General features: G+C 38.6%; 1 protein-coding gene across 1 annotated transcript; it reads right to left on the bottom strand.

The window, feature by feature from the left end:
• Positions 1–14928: 14928 nt before the first annotated feature.
• On the bottom strand, positions 14929–16380 carry LOC150037435 (uncharacterized). The gene is made up of 3 exons (XM_090312000.1): positions 15865–16380; positions 15179–15251; positions 14929–15089 (listed from the first exon to the last, which is right to left on the bottom strand). The coding sequence occupies exons 1-3, from the start codon at positions 16378–16380 to the stop codon at positions 14929–14931; spliced, it is 750 nt and encodes a 249-aa protein (XP_090168126.1).
• Positions 16381–19565: the final 3185 nt, after the last annotated feature.

Here is a 19565-nt window from a genome sequence, read left to right as displayed (position 1 = left end):
ACCTATCAGTTTCTCAGTTTAATCTTCTAGCATAAATAACTCAAAATCTAGGCTCTTTCTTACAAAATTTCCTTCAAAGAATTTGTTTCCACATGCGTTAACTAACTTACCTCAAAATTTCAGTCTCAGATTTCACCCAACGAACCCGAAACTCCCAAATCTTTACAGCTTGCCCAAGTGATCAAAGAGCCTTGCACACTTGGGAAAATCTTCAATTCTTAACTCAATCCTGTGGATATTTTTGTACTGCAGCCCTAGGTCATCTTCGGCACTTATCACTCTTTACTTTGGCATGAGGAAACTGCTCAAGTTGAGCTTCTCTTTTATAATTGAGCTTGCATGAACATAAGCCCTCTTAAGGTGACACCTAGGCCACTTAAATCTATGTGTTTAGGGCCACAAATCTTGCCACTATCCTCTAATCGATAATTAAGCTAGGTGTTGATGCCACCTCATTGCATGAAACTTGCATGGCCGCATAGTCCCCTTTTCCAACACTTCTTGTGGCTATTGCCCAACGCTCATCACCTAGGACCCAAGCTGCTTGCATCATCTGTCTTTGCCGCCTTCCTAACCTTAACACAACCTTGGTGCTTTGACTATCGCATAGTCATGCCATCGTCGGGTTGTTAGGCTCATTACACAACCATGCCATCATCAGGTAGTCCTTAGCTCATACGTTTTGCATACCTTTGGTGATCGAATGTGGTGGTTTTCCACTCACCAACCCCTCAATTAACCTTTTACACACTTCTCTCACACTTTATTACACACACCATTGGCTATACGCTAGTCTCATCTGTTGAGCCTTCAAGTCGCGTACTTCTAGTGGTCGCCTAGGCCTTACTCTCAACCATTCTTCCTACCATCTTAGCAATGCATGTTGCATGCTATGCAACCACTAGGCTTACTTAGTTGCTCGCATATTCAACCCTTATACGACTAACTCACCCATCTGGCCAAATTTCTACTTCTAAGGGCTATTCTTCCATTTATCTGAGAGTACCTTTGCCCATACTTAGCCAAATTTCCTTCTTTTAACCCTTAATATTTACACCTACTTCAGATCATGGCATACAAGTATATGAACTAACATAATATCATAACCATAAAAACTTAGTATAATAAGTGCGAGAGCTTACACAATTGACTAATGCTAATAATATTGGTAATGAGTCCTTTAACCAACATTACATCTTTCAGTGGAGGAAGACTGGTAATTGAGTTTCCTTTCCCAATAATTTTTCCATAAGCACCATCACCAAAAGTGACCTTTTTGAAACTAAAAGATTTAAGATTGGACAAATAACTCTTTTCACCAGTCATGTGCTTAGAGTTTCCACTATAAAATCACCAGTCACCTTTAGCAGAGGATCTGAGCGAAGTTAGAACCACATTACATTTATTTTGAACATTTTTCTCCTTTCACATCTATTTGACTCTTGGCTGGTTTTTATAATGGTTTTGTGAGAAGTAGGGAGCACTTCTGGAATAGGTGGATCTGTAGATAATCTTCAATAATTGATAGCAAAAAGGACGTTTGTGCCCTCACTTTCCACAATAACGACAAACCCACCTTAGTCTAGTCAAGGGATTATCTTTCAATACAACATTTTGTTACACCCCTTATATTATACACATATAATAGGAGGGGTAGAAAAGACGTTCCACAAACCACAAACGAGGTTGCTAGAAAAATATATGCACCATGATTAAGGCCTGCAAAATCCGTTGGAAATATCCAATTCGGATAGGAAAATATTCATGGAGGGAGAGAAGAATTTTTCTATAAATAGATGAAGGTAGGAGGGTCTGTGGTAAGAAAAATCCAAGGGAAATAGTCTCTGTGACTTAAGTGAAGAGAGGATTTCCAGCCCTCTTGAAAGTGCTAGTATTTTCTAGTTTTTCTGCTCCTATATCTTTCCATGTATTGGTTAGTCAAGTGTTGTAAGTTTTTTCCCTGAAGTTTATAAATAAAATTGATTGAGCATTGCTCTGTTTTGGGGAAGATCTTGTTTGGGTATTCTCTGGTTTGTTGTTTGCAGGTTGGTTACCTAACAAATTGGTATCAGAGCCATAAAACACTGGGGTGAATAAAAGGGATGGCTTAGAAGCAGTTAGAGGAACATATGGAGTCAAATGAGAAGGAAATGATTCAGATGAAGGAGATGTTGTTGGGACTATGAAAAAACATTAAAAAAAATGACCGAAGAGGTAAAAGAAAGCAATTCAGCTCGAAAAGTGGAAGAATCAGGCATTCACGATGGAATAAAGCTCAAACTCAAAGGAAAATTGGAAGAGGTGGACTCTATAGCAACGCAAACAACTAGAGGAGCTGATAAAGTTACGAATAAAAGGTTAGAGGTGATTATTTTTTCAGGTGAAACCCCCAGATCTTGGGTCTATCGCGTCAAGCACTACTTCAAAATACATGAGCTCACAGATGCGGAGAAAGTCAAGGTAGCTATGGTAAGCTTTGCCCCAGACGAAGTTGATTGGTTCAGGTAGAGCCACGACCGTAGAGCTATCACTTCTTGGGAAGAGCTCAAAAGAAGGATGTTTGAGCATTTTCGACCTACCGAGGATGGAAGCTTAGGAGCGAGGTTACTCAAGATTAAACAAGAAGGGACTTACCCGGAATACGTAAAGAAAATCATGAACTACTCAGCACCTCTACCAAAAATGGATGAAAGTGTGTTGCATGATGCCTTCTTCAATGGCTTGGAACCCACGCTGCAAGCTGAGGTTGTAAGCAGAAACCCTATAAGCTTGGAGGATTGTATGAGGAAAGCCCACTTGGTGAATGATAGAAACATATCCTTACAATTGGCCCTCAATGACTTGGGAGTTTATAGGCCGATTAAAAAGAGGCCCAAATTCTTAAAAAAGAAAATACGGGAGATAAAAGTACGACAAAGAAAGATGAAGCCCTAAGTACATGACAGATATCTATCCCCTTCAAAGTATCGTTTGTGAAGAAGGAGCCGCCAATGAAGAAGCTATTCGACCATGAATTCCGAGAATGCCTCGACAAGGGATTGTGCTTCCGTTGCAACGACAAATATTCTCTAGGGCATCGTTGTAAAAATTGAGCTAGCCGCGAACTAATGCTGTTTATTTCAAACGAGGAATAAGAAGCAGGGAAGGCTAGAATTGTTGAAAAAGAAGCTCAATCCGAGCTGGAGACCATGGAAGTCACAGACAACCCAGAAATAACGTTACTTTAATGTTTGGGTTCTCTTCTAAAGGGATAATGAAGCTAAGAGGGAACATTCAGGGTAAGACCGTAATTGTGCTAATCGATTGTAGAGCCACCGACAATTTTCTTCACAGAAAAATCGTGGAAGAACTAAAGCTACCAGTATCGGGCAACAACACCTTTGGGGTGTGAAGGAACTCTAAATAGGGAACCAATGAGTAGAAGGAGATCATTCCAAATTTCATTGAGAAAGAACATAAACAATTACAGTCTAAAAGAACAATAAATTACAAGCATGCTTCTTTAATTGAACAAGGGATAGAGTATGCAAACCTTTGAAGAACTCTTTCTTCAAGTATCCCTTAATCATTCAGCAATTCGTTCATCAACACGAACTCGAACGCAACGATCAGAACAACCAACAGTATGAACTGAAGTATCCTTGATCACTATCGAGTGCAACTCGATCCTCGACCCTCGAATGGAACAAGAACACCACCATAAGAGTTATCTTGGTATTCTTGGTGAGAGAATCTAGCAGTTGTGGGCTCTGCATGACTTTGGATAGAGAAATGAAGGAGGTAAACAATCGAGTAGACGATCGAGTAAGTGGAAGATGGAAGAAGTCTATTGTATAGACTTGATACTCGATCGTGTAGTAAGAAGAAGCCTAGCGTATAGACTTGCTACTCGATCATGTAGCAACGAGTAACTATCACATAGTAAACTTGATACTTGATTGTGTATGCTCTCTATGCTATCATTTAGTAAAATAGTTTTACTCGATCGTCTTTCTGTGAGATCAAATCCGAATCAAATCACACACTGATTTGGAGAACTATTTCCTTTTATCTCACAATTGCCACAAAACTGCCAACAACCTCCCACTGAAGTCGGTTATTGTGAAAAAGAATAATTAATATATTATAAATAAATAGAATAACCAACATATCACATTTTATATATAACCTATAGTTTTAATATTTCATCATATGAAACATATAAACCGTAATTCTTTTTCTATTTTATGGTATTTAATATAAATCATATTTATATTAATTCCTCCAATTACTAATGTGTCAAATACATCATGCCAATTATATCACATATAATTGAATCAATTTAATTATATCATATATAATCAAATTTCCTCTTGTTAATTTGAACACTTCAAACTAACGCAAAATTAGATTCTCAATTTGAACCCATTGAGCTACCAAGGGGACCTTATGGACATGTGGCTTGAAGCTCTAAGGTACATGAATAACTAACTAAACTCTTTATTCACGAGATCCATCATCCGTCAACTGTTAGTCACTCCACTAAAGATCGAAAGTTGTACTTTTTGCACTACAGATATATTTCTATGTCCATTGGATATAACCAATCAACAGTGCGATGACCCTTCACAAATCGTTCGTAAGTACAGCTGGGCCAATTTACCGTTTTGCCCTTGTAGTTACATCAAACTCCTTAAGTACCATTGATTATTCTAATGAACAATAAGTCATAGTCCCACTATGACTGAGTCCTCTCTTCCCAAGAGACAGTGTGGCCACTATGTTCAAGACCCGAAATCAACTCTTAAGGGAGTAATTTATCTACTTACCCCTGCTTCGGGGAGGAGTGAATTTCGTCTTGTGTAGCTAAGTTTCTAGCTCCCCAATCAGATGAATCCCCAAAATGGTAGGCTTCTTGAGTTAACCATCTGGCCACTCTCACCCATACAAATCAATGGATTGCCCTCATAAGTAGGAGTTCCCAATTCACTCAGGATTAAGATCATGTCACCTATGGTCATCTTAGTGAAATGTAAGTTTCAATATGAACAACGTTAAGTCTCAATTATGAACGGCGTTATATAAAGAGACTAAACATTTCGTGGTTCGGTCTTATACAACCTCTTTATATAGGATACCCCCGCTCGCATTTCTCCACGTGAATGGTCAGGATCATACCACTTGTAGCACTTTACAACACTTGTAATATCTACAAAGCAGGTCGCATCCGTAGTGTTACCAGGATAAGGTATTCTTCCTTTATCCTTATACTATAGACTATTTAGGTTCTTATTTAAGGCATGATCCACTTGTATGTCTCCACATATATGCTTAAGTTATATAAAATAACCTCGGATCTTAGTTTATTGAATTGAGTAAATTCTTATAAAATAACACTTATTTTATTAATAACAATATGTTTACTGACTGTTTACAAACTACGAGACTACCAGAAGAATTAAGACACCAATCCCAATAGGGTGGTCATCGAAAATGGTATGGCAGTGCAAGGAAAAGGAAAGTGCAAGGCCATAATGGTCAAACTCCCCGAAATCAAGGTAACCTCTGACTTCCTTATCATTGATTTAGGAAAGATTGATGTTGTTCTTAGAATGTAGTGGCTATGCACAACTGGCATTATGGGAATACATTGGCCTTCCTTAACAATGTCGTTCATATCAGAAGGTTCCCCCATTATTTTAAAGGGAGATCCATCACTAACAAAAGTAGAAACGTCCTTGAAAGCTCTAGTGAAGGTATGGGAGGAAGAAGACCAAGGATTTCGAATCGAATTTTAGAATATACAAATAGAGGAAAACAGATACATTGTATTAGAGGCGGAAAGGCAACAACCAGAATAGTTACTTGTCATGATCAAAGCCTTGTTAGAAGAATTTGAGGACAAATTTGCTACTCCAATAGGATTACCTCCCAAACGTGACGTTGATCACATGATCTTATTGACAAAAGGACAAAAATCTATCAATGTATGGCCCTATAAGTATGGCCATGCCCAGAAGGAAGAGATCGAGAAGTTGGTGGAAGAAGTGTAACAAGTAGGGATAATACGTCTAAGTCAAAGCCTTTATTCAAGCCCAATGCTGTAAGTCAGAAAGAAGGATGGCGGTTGGCAATTTTGCGTGGATTACAGGAAGCTAAATCAAGCTACTATAGCGGATAAATTTCCCATTCCTGTGATTGAAGAGCTGCTGGATGAACTTAGTAGGTCAATCGTGTATTCCAAGTTGGATCTCAAATTCGGCTATAATCAAATCAGAATGAGGGACTGTGATGTTGAGAAGACCGCGTTCATAATGCATGAAGGACACTATGAATTCTTGGTAATACCCTTCGGGTCGACTAACGCACTGGAAACCTTTTAATCTTTATCCGTCGATTTGTGCTGATTTTCTTTGACGATATTTTAGTCTACAACCCTGATATTTCAACACACTAGACTCATCTGGGAGTGGTATTCAACATCCTTCGTGACCATAAGCTATATGTGATGACATGCAGAAATGCACGTCATTTTAGGCCTTTTATTTAGAATTATGAGGGTTGTTAAGCAGAATAGGCAGCGATTATGTTTGGAATACATGAGAAACTGAGTTTGCGTCCATTGGCATTAAGAATCTCAGCTAACCCACTATTATGCGATATTATGCGTTCAACTGTCTATCTTTGTAGCTAACGTAGGAAGTGGACGCATACTTGGAAGCCGGGCTATCGCAAAGACGACTGCATGTGGTGAATTTCTCCATCGCAAAGGTGAACGCATACGTTTAACGCATGGATGTTGCGGCCACCAACCGCATGCGTCCATCTCATAAAGGTTGCCTTCGTCAAGCGAATGCGGCTATCGCTCAGAAGTTGCGGCCATCGAGCGAATGCGAGCATTGCAAGGAGATTGCGGCTACATGAGGATACCCATAATAGAGGGATGAATGCAAGGTTGGTGAAATGCAACATGAACGCATATCTCGGGAGTATCAAAATATGATGTTGACATTTCACCTACCACGCCGTTAGTAGCAAAGTTTCAGAAAAGAACCATCACGTCGTGAATGTCAGAATCAGAGTAGGTCCATTAATGCTGTCGGCGATCAAGCTCTATAAATTGAAGCCGCTGAGCATAATTTCAGAGAATCCAAGGGCGGATCCTTGTGATCCAAACGAACGCGTGAGAAGAAAGCTTAAGAGTTCTTCATCTCCTTTATCCATTCCGAGTGACAACCAGAGCCTTCGCCAGAGTTAGAGCTCGAGAGAGTTTGTCCACCTCCCATCCATGGCACCACCGACAGTCTTGACACACATCTGCTGGAAGCAAGACATTTCTTCCAGCTGGTCTTTTCATTTTCTTTTCTTTCCTTATATTGTATTGTATTACATCATGCTTTAAGGAATTAATACATTTTGTGAACAATGCATTTCTATAATTTCCTTCGACTCCATCTCCATCTTCATTACTTAGCATCCTTAACTTTCATTGCATCATTTAGTGAGATTGCTAGAGTATCGCATACTTAGTCATGCGACATAGGAATATGAAGCATGTAGCAAACCACCGGGAGGTGTGCGTTGCGTGAGTGTTGTGAGAAAACTTTATTTGCTTAGTGTGAAGCTGTAGCAACACCTATCTATAGGCGAACGTAATGCTTGTCTACGAGTAAAGTCAGCAACAACTAACTGCCCGGGAGGGTAAGTGGTTGGTCACATTAAGCAATGTGAGCAAGTATTCACTAGAGATAGGAATAATCTTACGTCAGCCAGGTTTATGCGATTACCTTGTCTTATGAGCGCATCATTCATCATTTAGGCATACTTGGGAGAGTATTCTAAAAACCAAATCTAAGACTCGAGAGAGCGAATTGGAACGCATAAGCAAGAATAGGAAACTTAGAATAAGTTCCGTTTGCTATTACACAGCGTATGCACCCTACGGATAGGATATTGCATGTGTCCAGAAGTAGGATACGGTGGTATGCGGTCATCTTGTTTATTTGTGGGAGCACATGAGCAGGAATAGAGACTTAGAAATAAGGCCTCTCGACACCGTCGCATATACACCGCATGCGTTCTAGAATTAGGCTCAAGTGTGTGTAGCATGATCGCATAGCTTTGCGCTGGCTGAGATTTCCCTTGCAGTCAAGCTTAGGGTTGCGATGAAGACATCCTCACATTTTATCTATTTTCCATGCATTTTACTACGCGTCAACAGTTTCCGTGTTTCTATCTCTCATTCATATTCCCACTGCTTTGTCTGTTAGTTAGGAGTAGGAGTAATGCTTAGCTTACAACCCCTATCATTCTTTTATTCATCTACCGCAAACACATCACCGCATACATTTAGCTACAAGTCCCTGAGTTCGACCTCGAATCACCCTAGAAACTTGCATTCACGTTATACTTATCGTGAGCGCAAGAAAACTTGTGACAGGAATGCATGGTCATCGCATATAAGAGTAACGCATATTTCCATTCCAACGCATGACCACTGATGCATGAGAGTAAACGCATACCTTAAGACATGCATTGCATATTGTGTTCACCATAATTTTAGTCATCAATGTTTTTGGCGACTAATTTTACGTCACCAAGTTTTTGGCACCATTACCGGGGACTTGGCAGTTAATTTTTTGTTAAGTTTTGTGTTTTTGCAGGCAACCTTTTTACCTTGGGAGTATTGTAGCTTGTGCGACCAAGTTGCAAACAATAATGAAGTGTAGGTGATGTGCCGAAAGCCAGTATTAACACCAAGATAGAAGGGCAATCAGTCGCATGAGCTGAAGGTAGTTCTAAGCACATGACAGCCGCATGCGCCCAACAATTGCCGGAAGTTCCAATGGTCAGGGCAAGCTTCTTGACCTAAGCAATTGAGAGAAATCTCCTGCATGGAAGACTCCTTATGGTGATATCATTTCAATTTCTCCAAGGACGTCTTCTACTCTATCTTTACCTTGCTTTCTTAGTTTAGTGTATTTTTTTTTTTTTATTTTGGATATGCGGTTTCTTCCTTGGTTGTGGTGCATTTTCTCCTTGTAGGTGCGACAATAATTCTGTTACAATGGAAGAATTCCCTCCATCCTTCAATGCATGGCTTCGATCGCATGAGTTCCAACGCATGGTCGCATACGTTATTCCGCCTAAGGTTCTTTTCTTGTCATCTTTTATGCATTATCCTTTTGAAATTCTCCTTGCCCGATTGCGTTCCTTTGCGATGCATCTATGATGGTACGTATAATTCACCGCATCCGCTAACTAAGCATCACAAGGCTCACCTTACTTTTAAATAGCTTCTTCAAATTTTGATAGTCTAAGTTTTATTTTTTGCAAACCTTTGTTCAAAAATTTGTTACCACATTCCTGTTGTTTGTCTTTAGCTTTGTGGTGAGAGCACTACCAACCTCTAAGTTTGGGGTGGCAGTGATCTCGGAGAATTACGTTCATTACATTGTGATCATTATCGAAAAAAATATATATTTTGAGAATAACAACTCCATTGTCAACGCAATGGGGAACCCATGTTGATAGAGTTAATTTGTGAAAGGCACTTACTCGTAGTTGGATGTCCGCATGACACACATGGGGGCAAGCCAAAACGAAAGTAAGTCACCAGGATCAATGTATAAGTGCAACTCCTCTGTCAGGCGCAAGCCAATTTGAGCAAGACATGAGTAGAGTTGAATATGGAACGCAAAGGAAGTTGGATGCCAGCATGACACAAGTGGAGGCAAGCCAAAACAAAGAGCGTAACCAGGTTTAACACCGCATTTTTGATAAATAATCGCAAAGCTGAATTTTTTTGAACGAACACATTCTCAAAAGCTGAACGCAAAGTTGCTGGGAATGAATACAAAGTTTTTTAGCAAAGGCTTGCCAGATTTAAACTTAGAAAAAATCTTTTTGAAGAAACAGCCAAAGTGCATGAGAGCGTTGTGGCCATGATTGGAGGTATGAGTAAATTATATTCTGAGAGGCTGGTCATCGCAAAGGAGAGCCAGAAGGTGAGTTAAGAATTTCTCGAGTATAACGCATGCTTGAGGATAAGCATGAGTCTAAGTTTGGGGTGTGATAACATGTAGAAATGCACGTCATCTTAGGCCTTTTATTTAGAATTATGAGGGTTGTTAAGTAGAATAGGCGGCGATTATGTTTGGAATTCATGAGAAAATGAGTTTGCATCCATCGACATTAAGAATCTCGGCTAACCCACTATCATGCGATATTATGCGTTCAATTGTCTATCTTTGTAGCTAACGCATGAAGCAGACGCATATGCGGAAGCCGGGCTATCGCAAAGACGATCGCATGCGGAGAATTTCTCCATCAAAAAAGCGAGCGCATACGTTCAACACATAGATCTTGCGGCCATCAACCGCATGCGTCCATCGCATAGAGGTTGCGGTCGTCAAGCGAATGCGGTGATCGCTGAGAAGTTGCGGCCATCGAGCGAATGCGAGCATTGCAAGGAGATTGCGGCTACATGAAGATACCCATAATAGAGGGATGAATGCAAGGTTGGTGAAATGCAACATGAACGCATATCTCGGGAGTATCAAAATATGATGTTGACATTTCACCTACCACGCCATTAGTAGCAGAGTTTCAGAAAAGAACCATCACGTCGCGAATGTCAGAATCAGAGTAGGTCCATTAATGCTGTCGGCGATCAAGCTCTATAAATTGAAGCCGCTGAGCATAATTTTAGAGAATCCAAGGTTTTTCGCCTAAGGCTTGCCTTAGGGCGAATCCTTGTGATCCAGACGAACGCGTGAGAAAAAAGCTTGAGAGTTCTTTATCTTCTTCATCCATTCCGAGTGACGACTGGAGTCTTTGCCGGAGTTAGAGCTCGAGAGAGTCTGCTCCACCGCCCATCTATGGCACCACCGGTAGCCTTGACACACATCTGCTAGAAGTAAGACATTGCTTCCAGCTGGTCCTTTCATTTTCTTTTCTTTCCTTATATTGTATTGTATTACATCATGCTTTAAGTAATTAATACATTTTGTGAACAATGCATTTCTATAATTTCCTTCGACTTCATCTCCATCTTCATTACTTAGCATCCTTAACTTTCATTGCATCACTTAGTGAGATTGCTAGAGTATCGCATACTTAGTCATGCAGCATAGGAATATGAAGCATGTAGCAAACCACCAGGAGGTGTGTGTTGCGTGAGTGTTGTGAGAAAACCTTATTTGCTTAGTGTGAAGCTGTAGCAACGCCTGTCTATAGGCGAACGCAATGCTTGTCTACGAGTAAAGTCAGCAACAACTAACTGCCCAGGAGGGTAAGTGGTTGGTCGCATTAAGCAATGTGAGCAAGTATTCACTAGAGATAGGAATAATCTTACGTCAGCCAGGTTTATGCGATTACCTTGTCTTATGAGTGCATCATTCATCATTTAGGCATACTTGAAGAGTAGTCTAAAAACCAAATCTAAGACTTGAGAGAGCGGATTTGAACACATAAGCAAGAATGGGAAACTTAGAATAAGCTTCGTTTGCTATTACACAACGTATGCACCCTACAGATAGGATATTGCATGCGTCCAGAAGTAGGATACAGTGGTATGTGGTCATTTTATTTATGTGTGGGAGCACATGCGTAGGAATAGAGACTTAGAAATAAGGCCTCTCGACACCGTCGCATATACATCGCATACATCCTAGAATTAGGCTCAAGTATGTGTAGCATGATCGCATAGCTTTGCGTTGGTTGAGGTTTCCCTTGCGGTCAAGCTTAGGGTTGCGATGAAGACATCCTCACATTTTATCTATTTTTCATGCATTTTACTATGTCAACAGTTGTCGTGTCTCTATCTCTCATTCATATTCCCACTGTTTTGTCTATTAGTTAGGAGTAGGAGTAGTGCTTAGCTTACAACCCCCATCATTCTTTTATTCATCTGCCGCAAACACATCATCGCATACATTTAGCTACAAGTCCCTAAGTTCGACATCGGATCACCCGAGAAACTTGCGTTCGCATTATACTTGGGCTGAGAACAAGAAAAATTGTGACAGGAACGCATGTTCATCGCATATAAGAGTAACACATAATTTCATTACAACGCATGATCACCGACGCATGAGAGTAAACACATAGCTTAAGACATGCATCCCATATTGCGTTCACCATAATTTTAGTCATCAAAGTTTTAGCGGCTAATTTTACGTCACCAAGGTTTTGGCAATCGAAAGAAATGTGTGTTCTACCAACCAAGAATACAATACTTGGGTCATTGGATATCTCAAGGGTGGAGGCAGATGGAGAGAAAATAGCAGCAATGGCTAGATGGCCCCAACCCAAGAACACGTTAGAACTACAAGGATTTTTGGGACTGACTAGATACTATCGAAGGTTTGTAAAGAGGTATGGAAGCATTGCAGCCCCCTTGACAAAATTATTACAAAAGAATGCCTTCGTTTGGGGAGAGGAAGCCATGAAAGCCTTCAAGGAACCTAAGGAGGCCATGATGACAGCCCCTGTTCTAGCCTTGCCTGACTTTTCTCTACTTTTCGTAATTGAAACGGATGCATCTGGATATGAGTTGGGGGCAGTTCTCTCTCAAAATATAGACCTATAGCATACTGTAGTTAGAAGCTTTCCCCAAAAGCACAAGCCAAATCAATATATGAAAGGGAACTAATAGTCGTAGTCCTATCAGTGGAAAAGTGGAGACACTACCTACTGGGAATAAATTCACAGTTATATCTAACCAAAAGGCACTGAAATTCTTAATCGAGTAACGAGAAGTTCAACCTCAACACCAAAGATGGCTGACTAAACTCTTGGGCTACATCTTTGACATTTTGTACCAGCCCAGATTATAAAACAAAGCGGCAGATGCACTTTCACGAGTGTCCACACCAACTGAGATCTACACGTTGACAGTCCCAAGTTTATTTGATGTGAAGATAGCCCTTCAAGAAATGGAGCAAGATGAGGATCTGTAGAAAATCATTGAAAGTGTAAAAGTAAACCCTGATGGGAAACCCAATTATCAATGGAAAAATGAGGAACTATTATATAAAAGTCGTTTAGTCATCTCCCGGGCTTCAGCCCTTATCCCTTCACTGCTGCACACTTTCGATAACTCAATAATAGGAGGACACTTAGGGTTCTTAAAAACATATAAAAGATTGAATGGTGAGATATATTGGCAAGGGATGAAGAATGACGTCAAGAAGTATGTGGAGGGATGTGATACATGTCAAAGAATTAAGTCAGAAGCCTTAAACCCAGCAGGCCTATTACAACCACTTCCCATTCCAAATATGATTTGAGAAGACTTGACGATGGATTTCATTGAAAGGCTACCTAAATCCGACGGTTACAACTCGATTCTGGTGGTTGTCGACGGATTAAGTAAGTATACGCATTTTATTAGACTCAGACATCCTTTTTCAGCAAAACAAATGGCAAATTTATTCATTGAGGAAGTTATCCGACTCCATGGAGTACCTAACTCCATAGTAACAAATCGGGACAAGATATTTCTAAGTCACTTTTGGAAGGAACTATTTTCCATGATGGGAACAACATTGAAGAGACACAACATTCCATCCCCAAACGGATGGGCAAACCGAAAGGGTTAATAGATGTTTGGAAACATATCTAAGGTTTTTTTGTAACAAACAACCAACCAAATGGAGAAAATGGGTGGCGTGGACAGAATTATGGTATAGAATCTTCCATTCAACGATCAAGATGACCCTTTTCCAAGCAGTTTTCGGTCGTCCACCACCTCACATTTAGCGATCAGGATGACCCCTTTCCAAGCAATTTTTAGCCGTCCACCACCTCCCTTAGTCTTATATGGGCAAAAGAAGACAACGAATGATAGTGTGGAACAATAATTGCAAGTAAGAGATTTAGCACTTTCAGCCTTGAAGGAGAATTTATTAATGGCTCAAAACTGCATGAAAAAACAAACGGAGTTACAACGAAGAGAGTTGCAATTTTTAGTAGGGGATGAGATATTTTTAAAACCCATACCATATAGACAGAAAACATTGGCTTGGAAGAAGTATGAAAAATTAGCTCCAAGGTTCTATGGGCCTTATCGAATTATTGAACGAATAGAAGAAGTGGCATACAAGTTAGAACTACCGCCAGAAGTATCTATCCACAATGTATTTCACGTATCCCAACTGAAAAAGAAGCTGGGGCAATCTCACAGCACCACCCCCTAGCCTTAATAGAGGAATTCAAACTTCAGATGTTACCAGAAACGATGTTGGGGAGTCCAGAACAAGGGAATGGTAGCTAATGAATGGCTCATTAAATGGGAAGGACTACCTGAGAATAAAGCAACGTGGGAATCTGTAAAGGCTATAAAACAACAATTTCCTGATATCCACATTAAGGACAAGGTGCATTTCGAGAAGAGAGGTAGTATTACACCCCCTATATTATACATATACAAGAGGAGGGGCAGAAAAGACATTCCACAAACCACAAACGAGGCTGTTAGAAAAATATATGCTCCATGATTAAGGCCTGAAAAATCCGTTGGAAATATCCAATTCGGTAAGGAAAAGATTCTTGGGGGGAGAGAAGAATTCTGCTATAAATAGATGAAGGTAGGAGGGTCTATAGTAAGAAAAATCTAAGGGAAATAGTCTCAATGACTTGAGTGAGGAAAGGATTTCCAGCCCTCTTAAAAGTGCTGGTATTTTTTAGATTTTCTGCTCTTATATCTTTCCATGTATTGGTTAGTCAAGTGCTGTAAGTTTTTTCCCTGAAGTTTATAAATAAACTAGATTGAGCATTGCTCTGTTTTGGGGAAGATCTTGTTTGGGTATTCTCTGGTTTGTTGTTTGCAGGTTGGTTACCCAACACGTTATTGGTAAATGTACCTGTAAAGCTATAAGACTCGGGATCTTCAACTTTAACAAACTCAATTTTTTGCTTCCCTTTTAGATTTGACTGGTTTTAATGTTAACTTCCTCTTTTAGAAAATCCAAGGCCATAGTTATCACCAGTAGATTTTCCTTCTATCAAAAGTTTTTCCAGAGGCTCGGTTTCAGTATTCAACATTCTGATATTCTTGTATACTGAATCCTTTTCAGCTTTAACTTGAGAGAGTTCACACTTCAAATCTGCAACAGTAGACATAAGTTTGTGATTATCATCTATCAAAGTCTCAATTCTTACCTTCTACACATCAAGGGCTTTCTTATCATCTTACCATTTGAGAAAAAGAGTATGATAAGAGGGATCTGTGGATCTGTAGACTCAATTCCTGCAATATCATGATTGATCTTTGCATACACATCATATTTAGAAATATCACATCATGAGATATCCGAGGAGATGTTGCTAATAAGCGCTTTGACATCATCATCTGAGTCATTTATATCTTCGAATTTCGTATCAGATAAAGTTAATATGTATCCTTTGCTCTGTATCTTCAGAAAAGTGGGACATTCAACCTGTATATGACCGAGTCCACCACACTCTCAACATTTGAAGTTCTTTTCCTTGTGCGAAAGTAGATTGCCTAGCTTGTCAAATTCCCTTTTACTATTTTGAGATCTGAATTGATTGGAAGAAATATATAACCATCAGACTTGTTATTATTATAAGAGTCAGACCTCTTATCAGAACATTTTAGCACACAATTAAACTATTTTGAAAACAAAGTAATCAATTTAGCAAGAGGATTTTTTGATTCTCTATTGTCACTAACAACTCTTCTTCAACGCTGATTGAAGGGCAATTCCCTTACTTTTTCTTTTTGACTTTCCCATCCAGGAAAATTTCAAAAGTGAGTAAGGAGCCAAATAATTTGTCTACTCTCAACTTTGTTATATCTTGAGCTTTCTCAATGGTCGTGACTTTCATGTCAAATCTCTTGGGTAGAGATCTAAGTACCTTCCTAACAAGTTTTTCTTCTAAAATCTTTTCTCCGAGAGAAAATGACTCATTTTCAATATCTAGCAAACGTAAATTGAATTCAACAATGGATTCTTCTTCGTGCATTCTAAGATGCTTAAACTTTGATGTCATCAACTGCAGCCTAGACATCTTTACTTTAGGTGTTCCCTCATGAGCAATAGATAATATGTCCCATGCCTCTTTAGCTGAGACACAAGTGTTAATTGATCTAAATATGTTGCGATCTACACCATTGAATATAACATTCAAGGCATGAGAATTTTTCAAAGAGGCTTCATCTTCTTCTCTAGACCACTGAGATTCCAACTTCAAAATTTCCTTTCCATCATCAGTTTTGATGGTTGGATGAGTCCATCCGCATACAACAGCCTTCCCAGTTTTGTTATCAATCGATTTCAGAAAGATAGTCATTCGAGCTTTCCAGTAAGAATAGTTTGTTCCATCAAGAACATATGGACGAGTGGTAGAGCCTCCTTCCTTGATTCCTTCCATGATCAAAGCACCTAAGATAAGGGTGATCTGCTCTGATACCAATTGAAAAGCCACTAAGGTTAATCACCACTCGATATACGGATATTAAACTGAAAGCACTGACAACAACTATAATAACAAAAATACCAACAAGTAAACAAGTAAAAGCACATGATAGTTGGTAATCCAGTTCGGTGATAAACACCTATATCTGGGTGGCATAAAGCCTAGGAAAGATAATCCACTAATATTGAAGAGTTAAGCAATTTACAACATAGTATTTATCTATAATAAACAACTATTACAGTATGTTAATATTAACTAAATTTATCTATAATAAACACCTAGGCTCCCTCTAGATATAAGACTCCCTCTCAACTAAATTTAGGCTCTCTCTAAGTATATTAATATTAGTATCTGACACTTTGGCACCCGAAAGTATGTGAGACTCCTCTAAGCTTGATTATCGATCAGTGAATTTCCTTCACCGACAATTCTTAAGTCCCCCTAAGACAGTGAACTCTTTATCTAAAGCTAAGTCTTAGGCTTCTGCTAAGACTGAGAATCTCTTCTCTAGCAGTAATGGTTTAGACTCCCCTTAAGACCTTGAAACTCTTCAACATGTTGCACTCAACAAATGAAGAACATGCACAACGGAATAATGAGCAAACAAACAAGAACACAATATAGAATAGTTCAGCCACAATATAGAAAAACGTCTTGCTCAATTACACAAATGCGACAATTCTAAATAGGCTACAACACTTACTTTAAATAAACAAATCCAATAAAAGAAATACGTCCTCATTTGGAATAAAAAGTCATGCTTCAAAAAGGAACATATCGGACTAAATATCACAGCCGAATATTTTCAAATATGGAAAATATTCTGCAAGAAAATACTTTAATATCACAACTGGATGTTAATACTTCATTTAAGACATCTACAGAACCACTGCCTTATAGAAAATTATAAATCCAACAAACCAAATCTTCAACACAACCTAACAATTTCCTTAAGAATACAAGTTTGCAACATTAATGGCATCAGAATTTTTCCTACATGGTTAAAAATGAAACATTTTACTAAACCGACCACTACAAGAACATAATCTACCCCTCGTTGAGTTTTGAGAAGACCAAGTATAAAATCCATGGATAAGTCTTCCCAAATACTATTAGAACATCAGAAACAATGTTAAAACTTCCAACTTTATGTTTAATAACGAAATCAAAACGTTGAATAAAACTAAGTTATCTTTGAATAAAACTAAGTTATCTAACATGCATATGACTAATAGTTTTTTGAGTTTGAAGAAACTTTAAAGAATGGTCAGAAAAAAGTACAAAACCTTTACCTAACAAGTAGTGTTCCAAAATTTTGAGAGCTCTTGCTCATAACTACTCCACTTTTGGCGAGCTTCACTTAGTTTTTCGGAAGAAGAAGAAAAGAAAAAAATAAATAAATAAAAATAAATAAATAAAACTCAAGAGGATGTACTTCTTGTGATAGGACAGCTCCAATGCCCAGCCCTGAAGCATATACTGCTACTTCGAATTGCCTAGAGAAATCTGGTAAAGCCAAATCTGGGGCTGTACACAACTTTTCTTTAAGGAGCCGGAAGCTATTTTACTGTTCCTTTAGCCATCAAAAATTTTCTTTTTTCAGACAGTCGGTTAATAGGGCTGCCAGTGTACTGAAATGTTTAATGAATTTCCTGTAGAAAGATGCTAATCCTAGGAAACCTTGGATTGCTTTCAAATTAGGTATTGGCCAATTGTGTATAGTAGGGGTGTTCAAAAAACTTGATGATCTGAAAAAATCAATCAATCCAACCCAATCCGTACGGTTTGGGTTGGGTTATCAACTCATTTGAGTTAAGTTAGGTTCAAATAAATGAAAATTTTATGGATTGAGTTGTTTCATGGGTTAATATAACCTAAACCAACCCAAATTTATTATTAACTTTAAAAAAAAAAAAAAAAATTTGTTACTTATAACACAAATATTTATACATATATTAAAATTAAGTAGATAATCTTAATTCAATATATGAAAATAATTAAATTAGATTTTTACATATTTACATTTTGTTTCTTTCTAGAACAAAATTTTAAATAAATGACTCGATTAACCCAAACCAATCCAACCCAAATATTTCATGGTTAAGTTGGGTTCGGTTCATTTTTTAATAAGGGTTATTTGACTTGAAGAAATTTACAACCTGAACAATTGGGTTGGGTCTAAACAGTTTTTCAACCCAACCCAACCCATGAATACCTCTAGTGCGTAGCTGCAGTTTTTATAGGATCAACTGAAATACCATACTCATTAAATAACAATGGCGAGAAAAAGTTGATTAGTCCAGGAAGGAACATTTTTTAAGATTGATTACTACATTATTTTAGCTAGAACTTTAAACAAATTATACAAGTGAAAAGAGGTTTTTCTTGTCTCTTCTTTCTGTAAACTAAAATGTCATCAAAGTAAACAACCAATAAAAAGGTTGAAGAACCTACGTTACAAGTCTAATGAATGTGCTAGGTACATTAAATAGTCCACGTGGCATTACTAGTCATTCAAACATCTATACTTATAAAATTCCATATCCTCTTACAGATTTTCCAGATGTAGAGAAAGATCTAAAGCCATTTGATCGAGATCGAGTAGCTATAGCAGATCCATTTAGAGATCGGAACCCCGTTCCGGGTACACCCATTTTAGTAGCAATTGCCCCTAAGCCGATAGGTCGCATTCAAAAGCCACTTTAGTTCATGTGTCCCAATCAATGTGCTCGGTGATGATGTTGTCATCACTGATACAAGTACGTGTTTCGTATCTCACCGTCACTTTCCTTCCATGTATCGTATATTCAATATTTGAACATACTCGATCGTTCATACTCAATCAGAACTCCCCAAACATCAAAACTCTCCAGATATCAGAACTCCTCACATCTTATATCATCTCAACATCCCAAACAACCCTAGACTCTAGAGTGTTATTGGCACCAATTTAAAAGTACATAAACCTACTAAATGACCCTAAAATTAGTTCAAAAACGTTGCAGAATTTTGTAATATATGGGCCTTTAGTATATTTTAACTAATAACGCATATATCTTTTGATTCATCTCAGTGTTTGGGTGATTTATCACAGTGTTTGGGTGATTTACAAGAGAATGGCCATGCATCACACTCTGTCC

Source organism: Benincasa hispida, chromosome 3, assembly GCF_027475165.1.
Source record: "Benincasa hispida cultivar pf3 chromosome 3, pf3_genome.v1.1, whole genome shotgun sequence".
NCBI classification, from domain to species: Eukaryota; Viridiplantae; Streptophyta; class Magnoliopsida; order Cucurbitales; family Cucurbitaceae; genus Benincasa; species Benincasa hispida.
Note: the sequence above shows the minus strand (reverse complement) of the source record. Positions and strands in the feature narration are given on the sequence as shown.

Bases quoted from the DNA above. Each gene is read 5' to 3' on its own strand.
- LOC150037435 (XM_090312000.1), bottom strand. From the start codon at position 16,380: ATGGAAGGAATCAAGGAAGGAGGCTCTACCACTCGTCCATATGTTCTT. The intron at 15,252-15,864 runs GTACTTAGATCT...GTGTATGCAAAG, and splicing joins AAGAAAAACTTGTTAGGAAG to ATCAATCATGATATTGCAGG. The intron at 15,090-15,178 runs GTAAGATGATAA...CTACTGTTGCAG, and splicing joins CATACTCTTTTTCTCAAATG to ATTTGAAGTGTGAACTCTCT.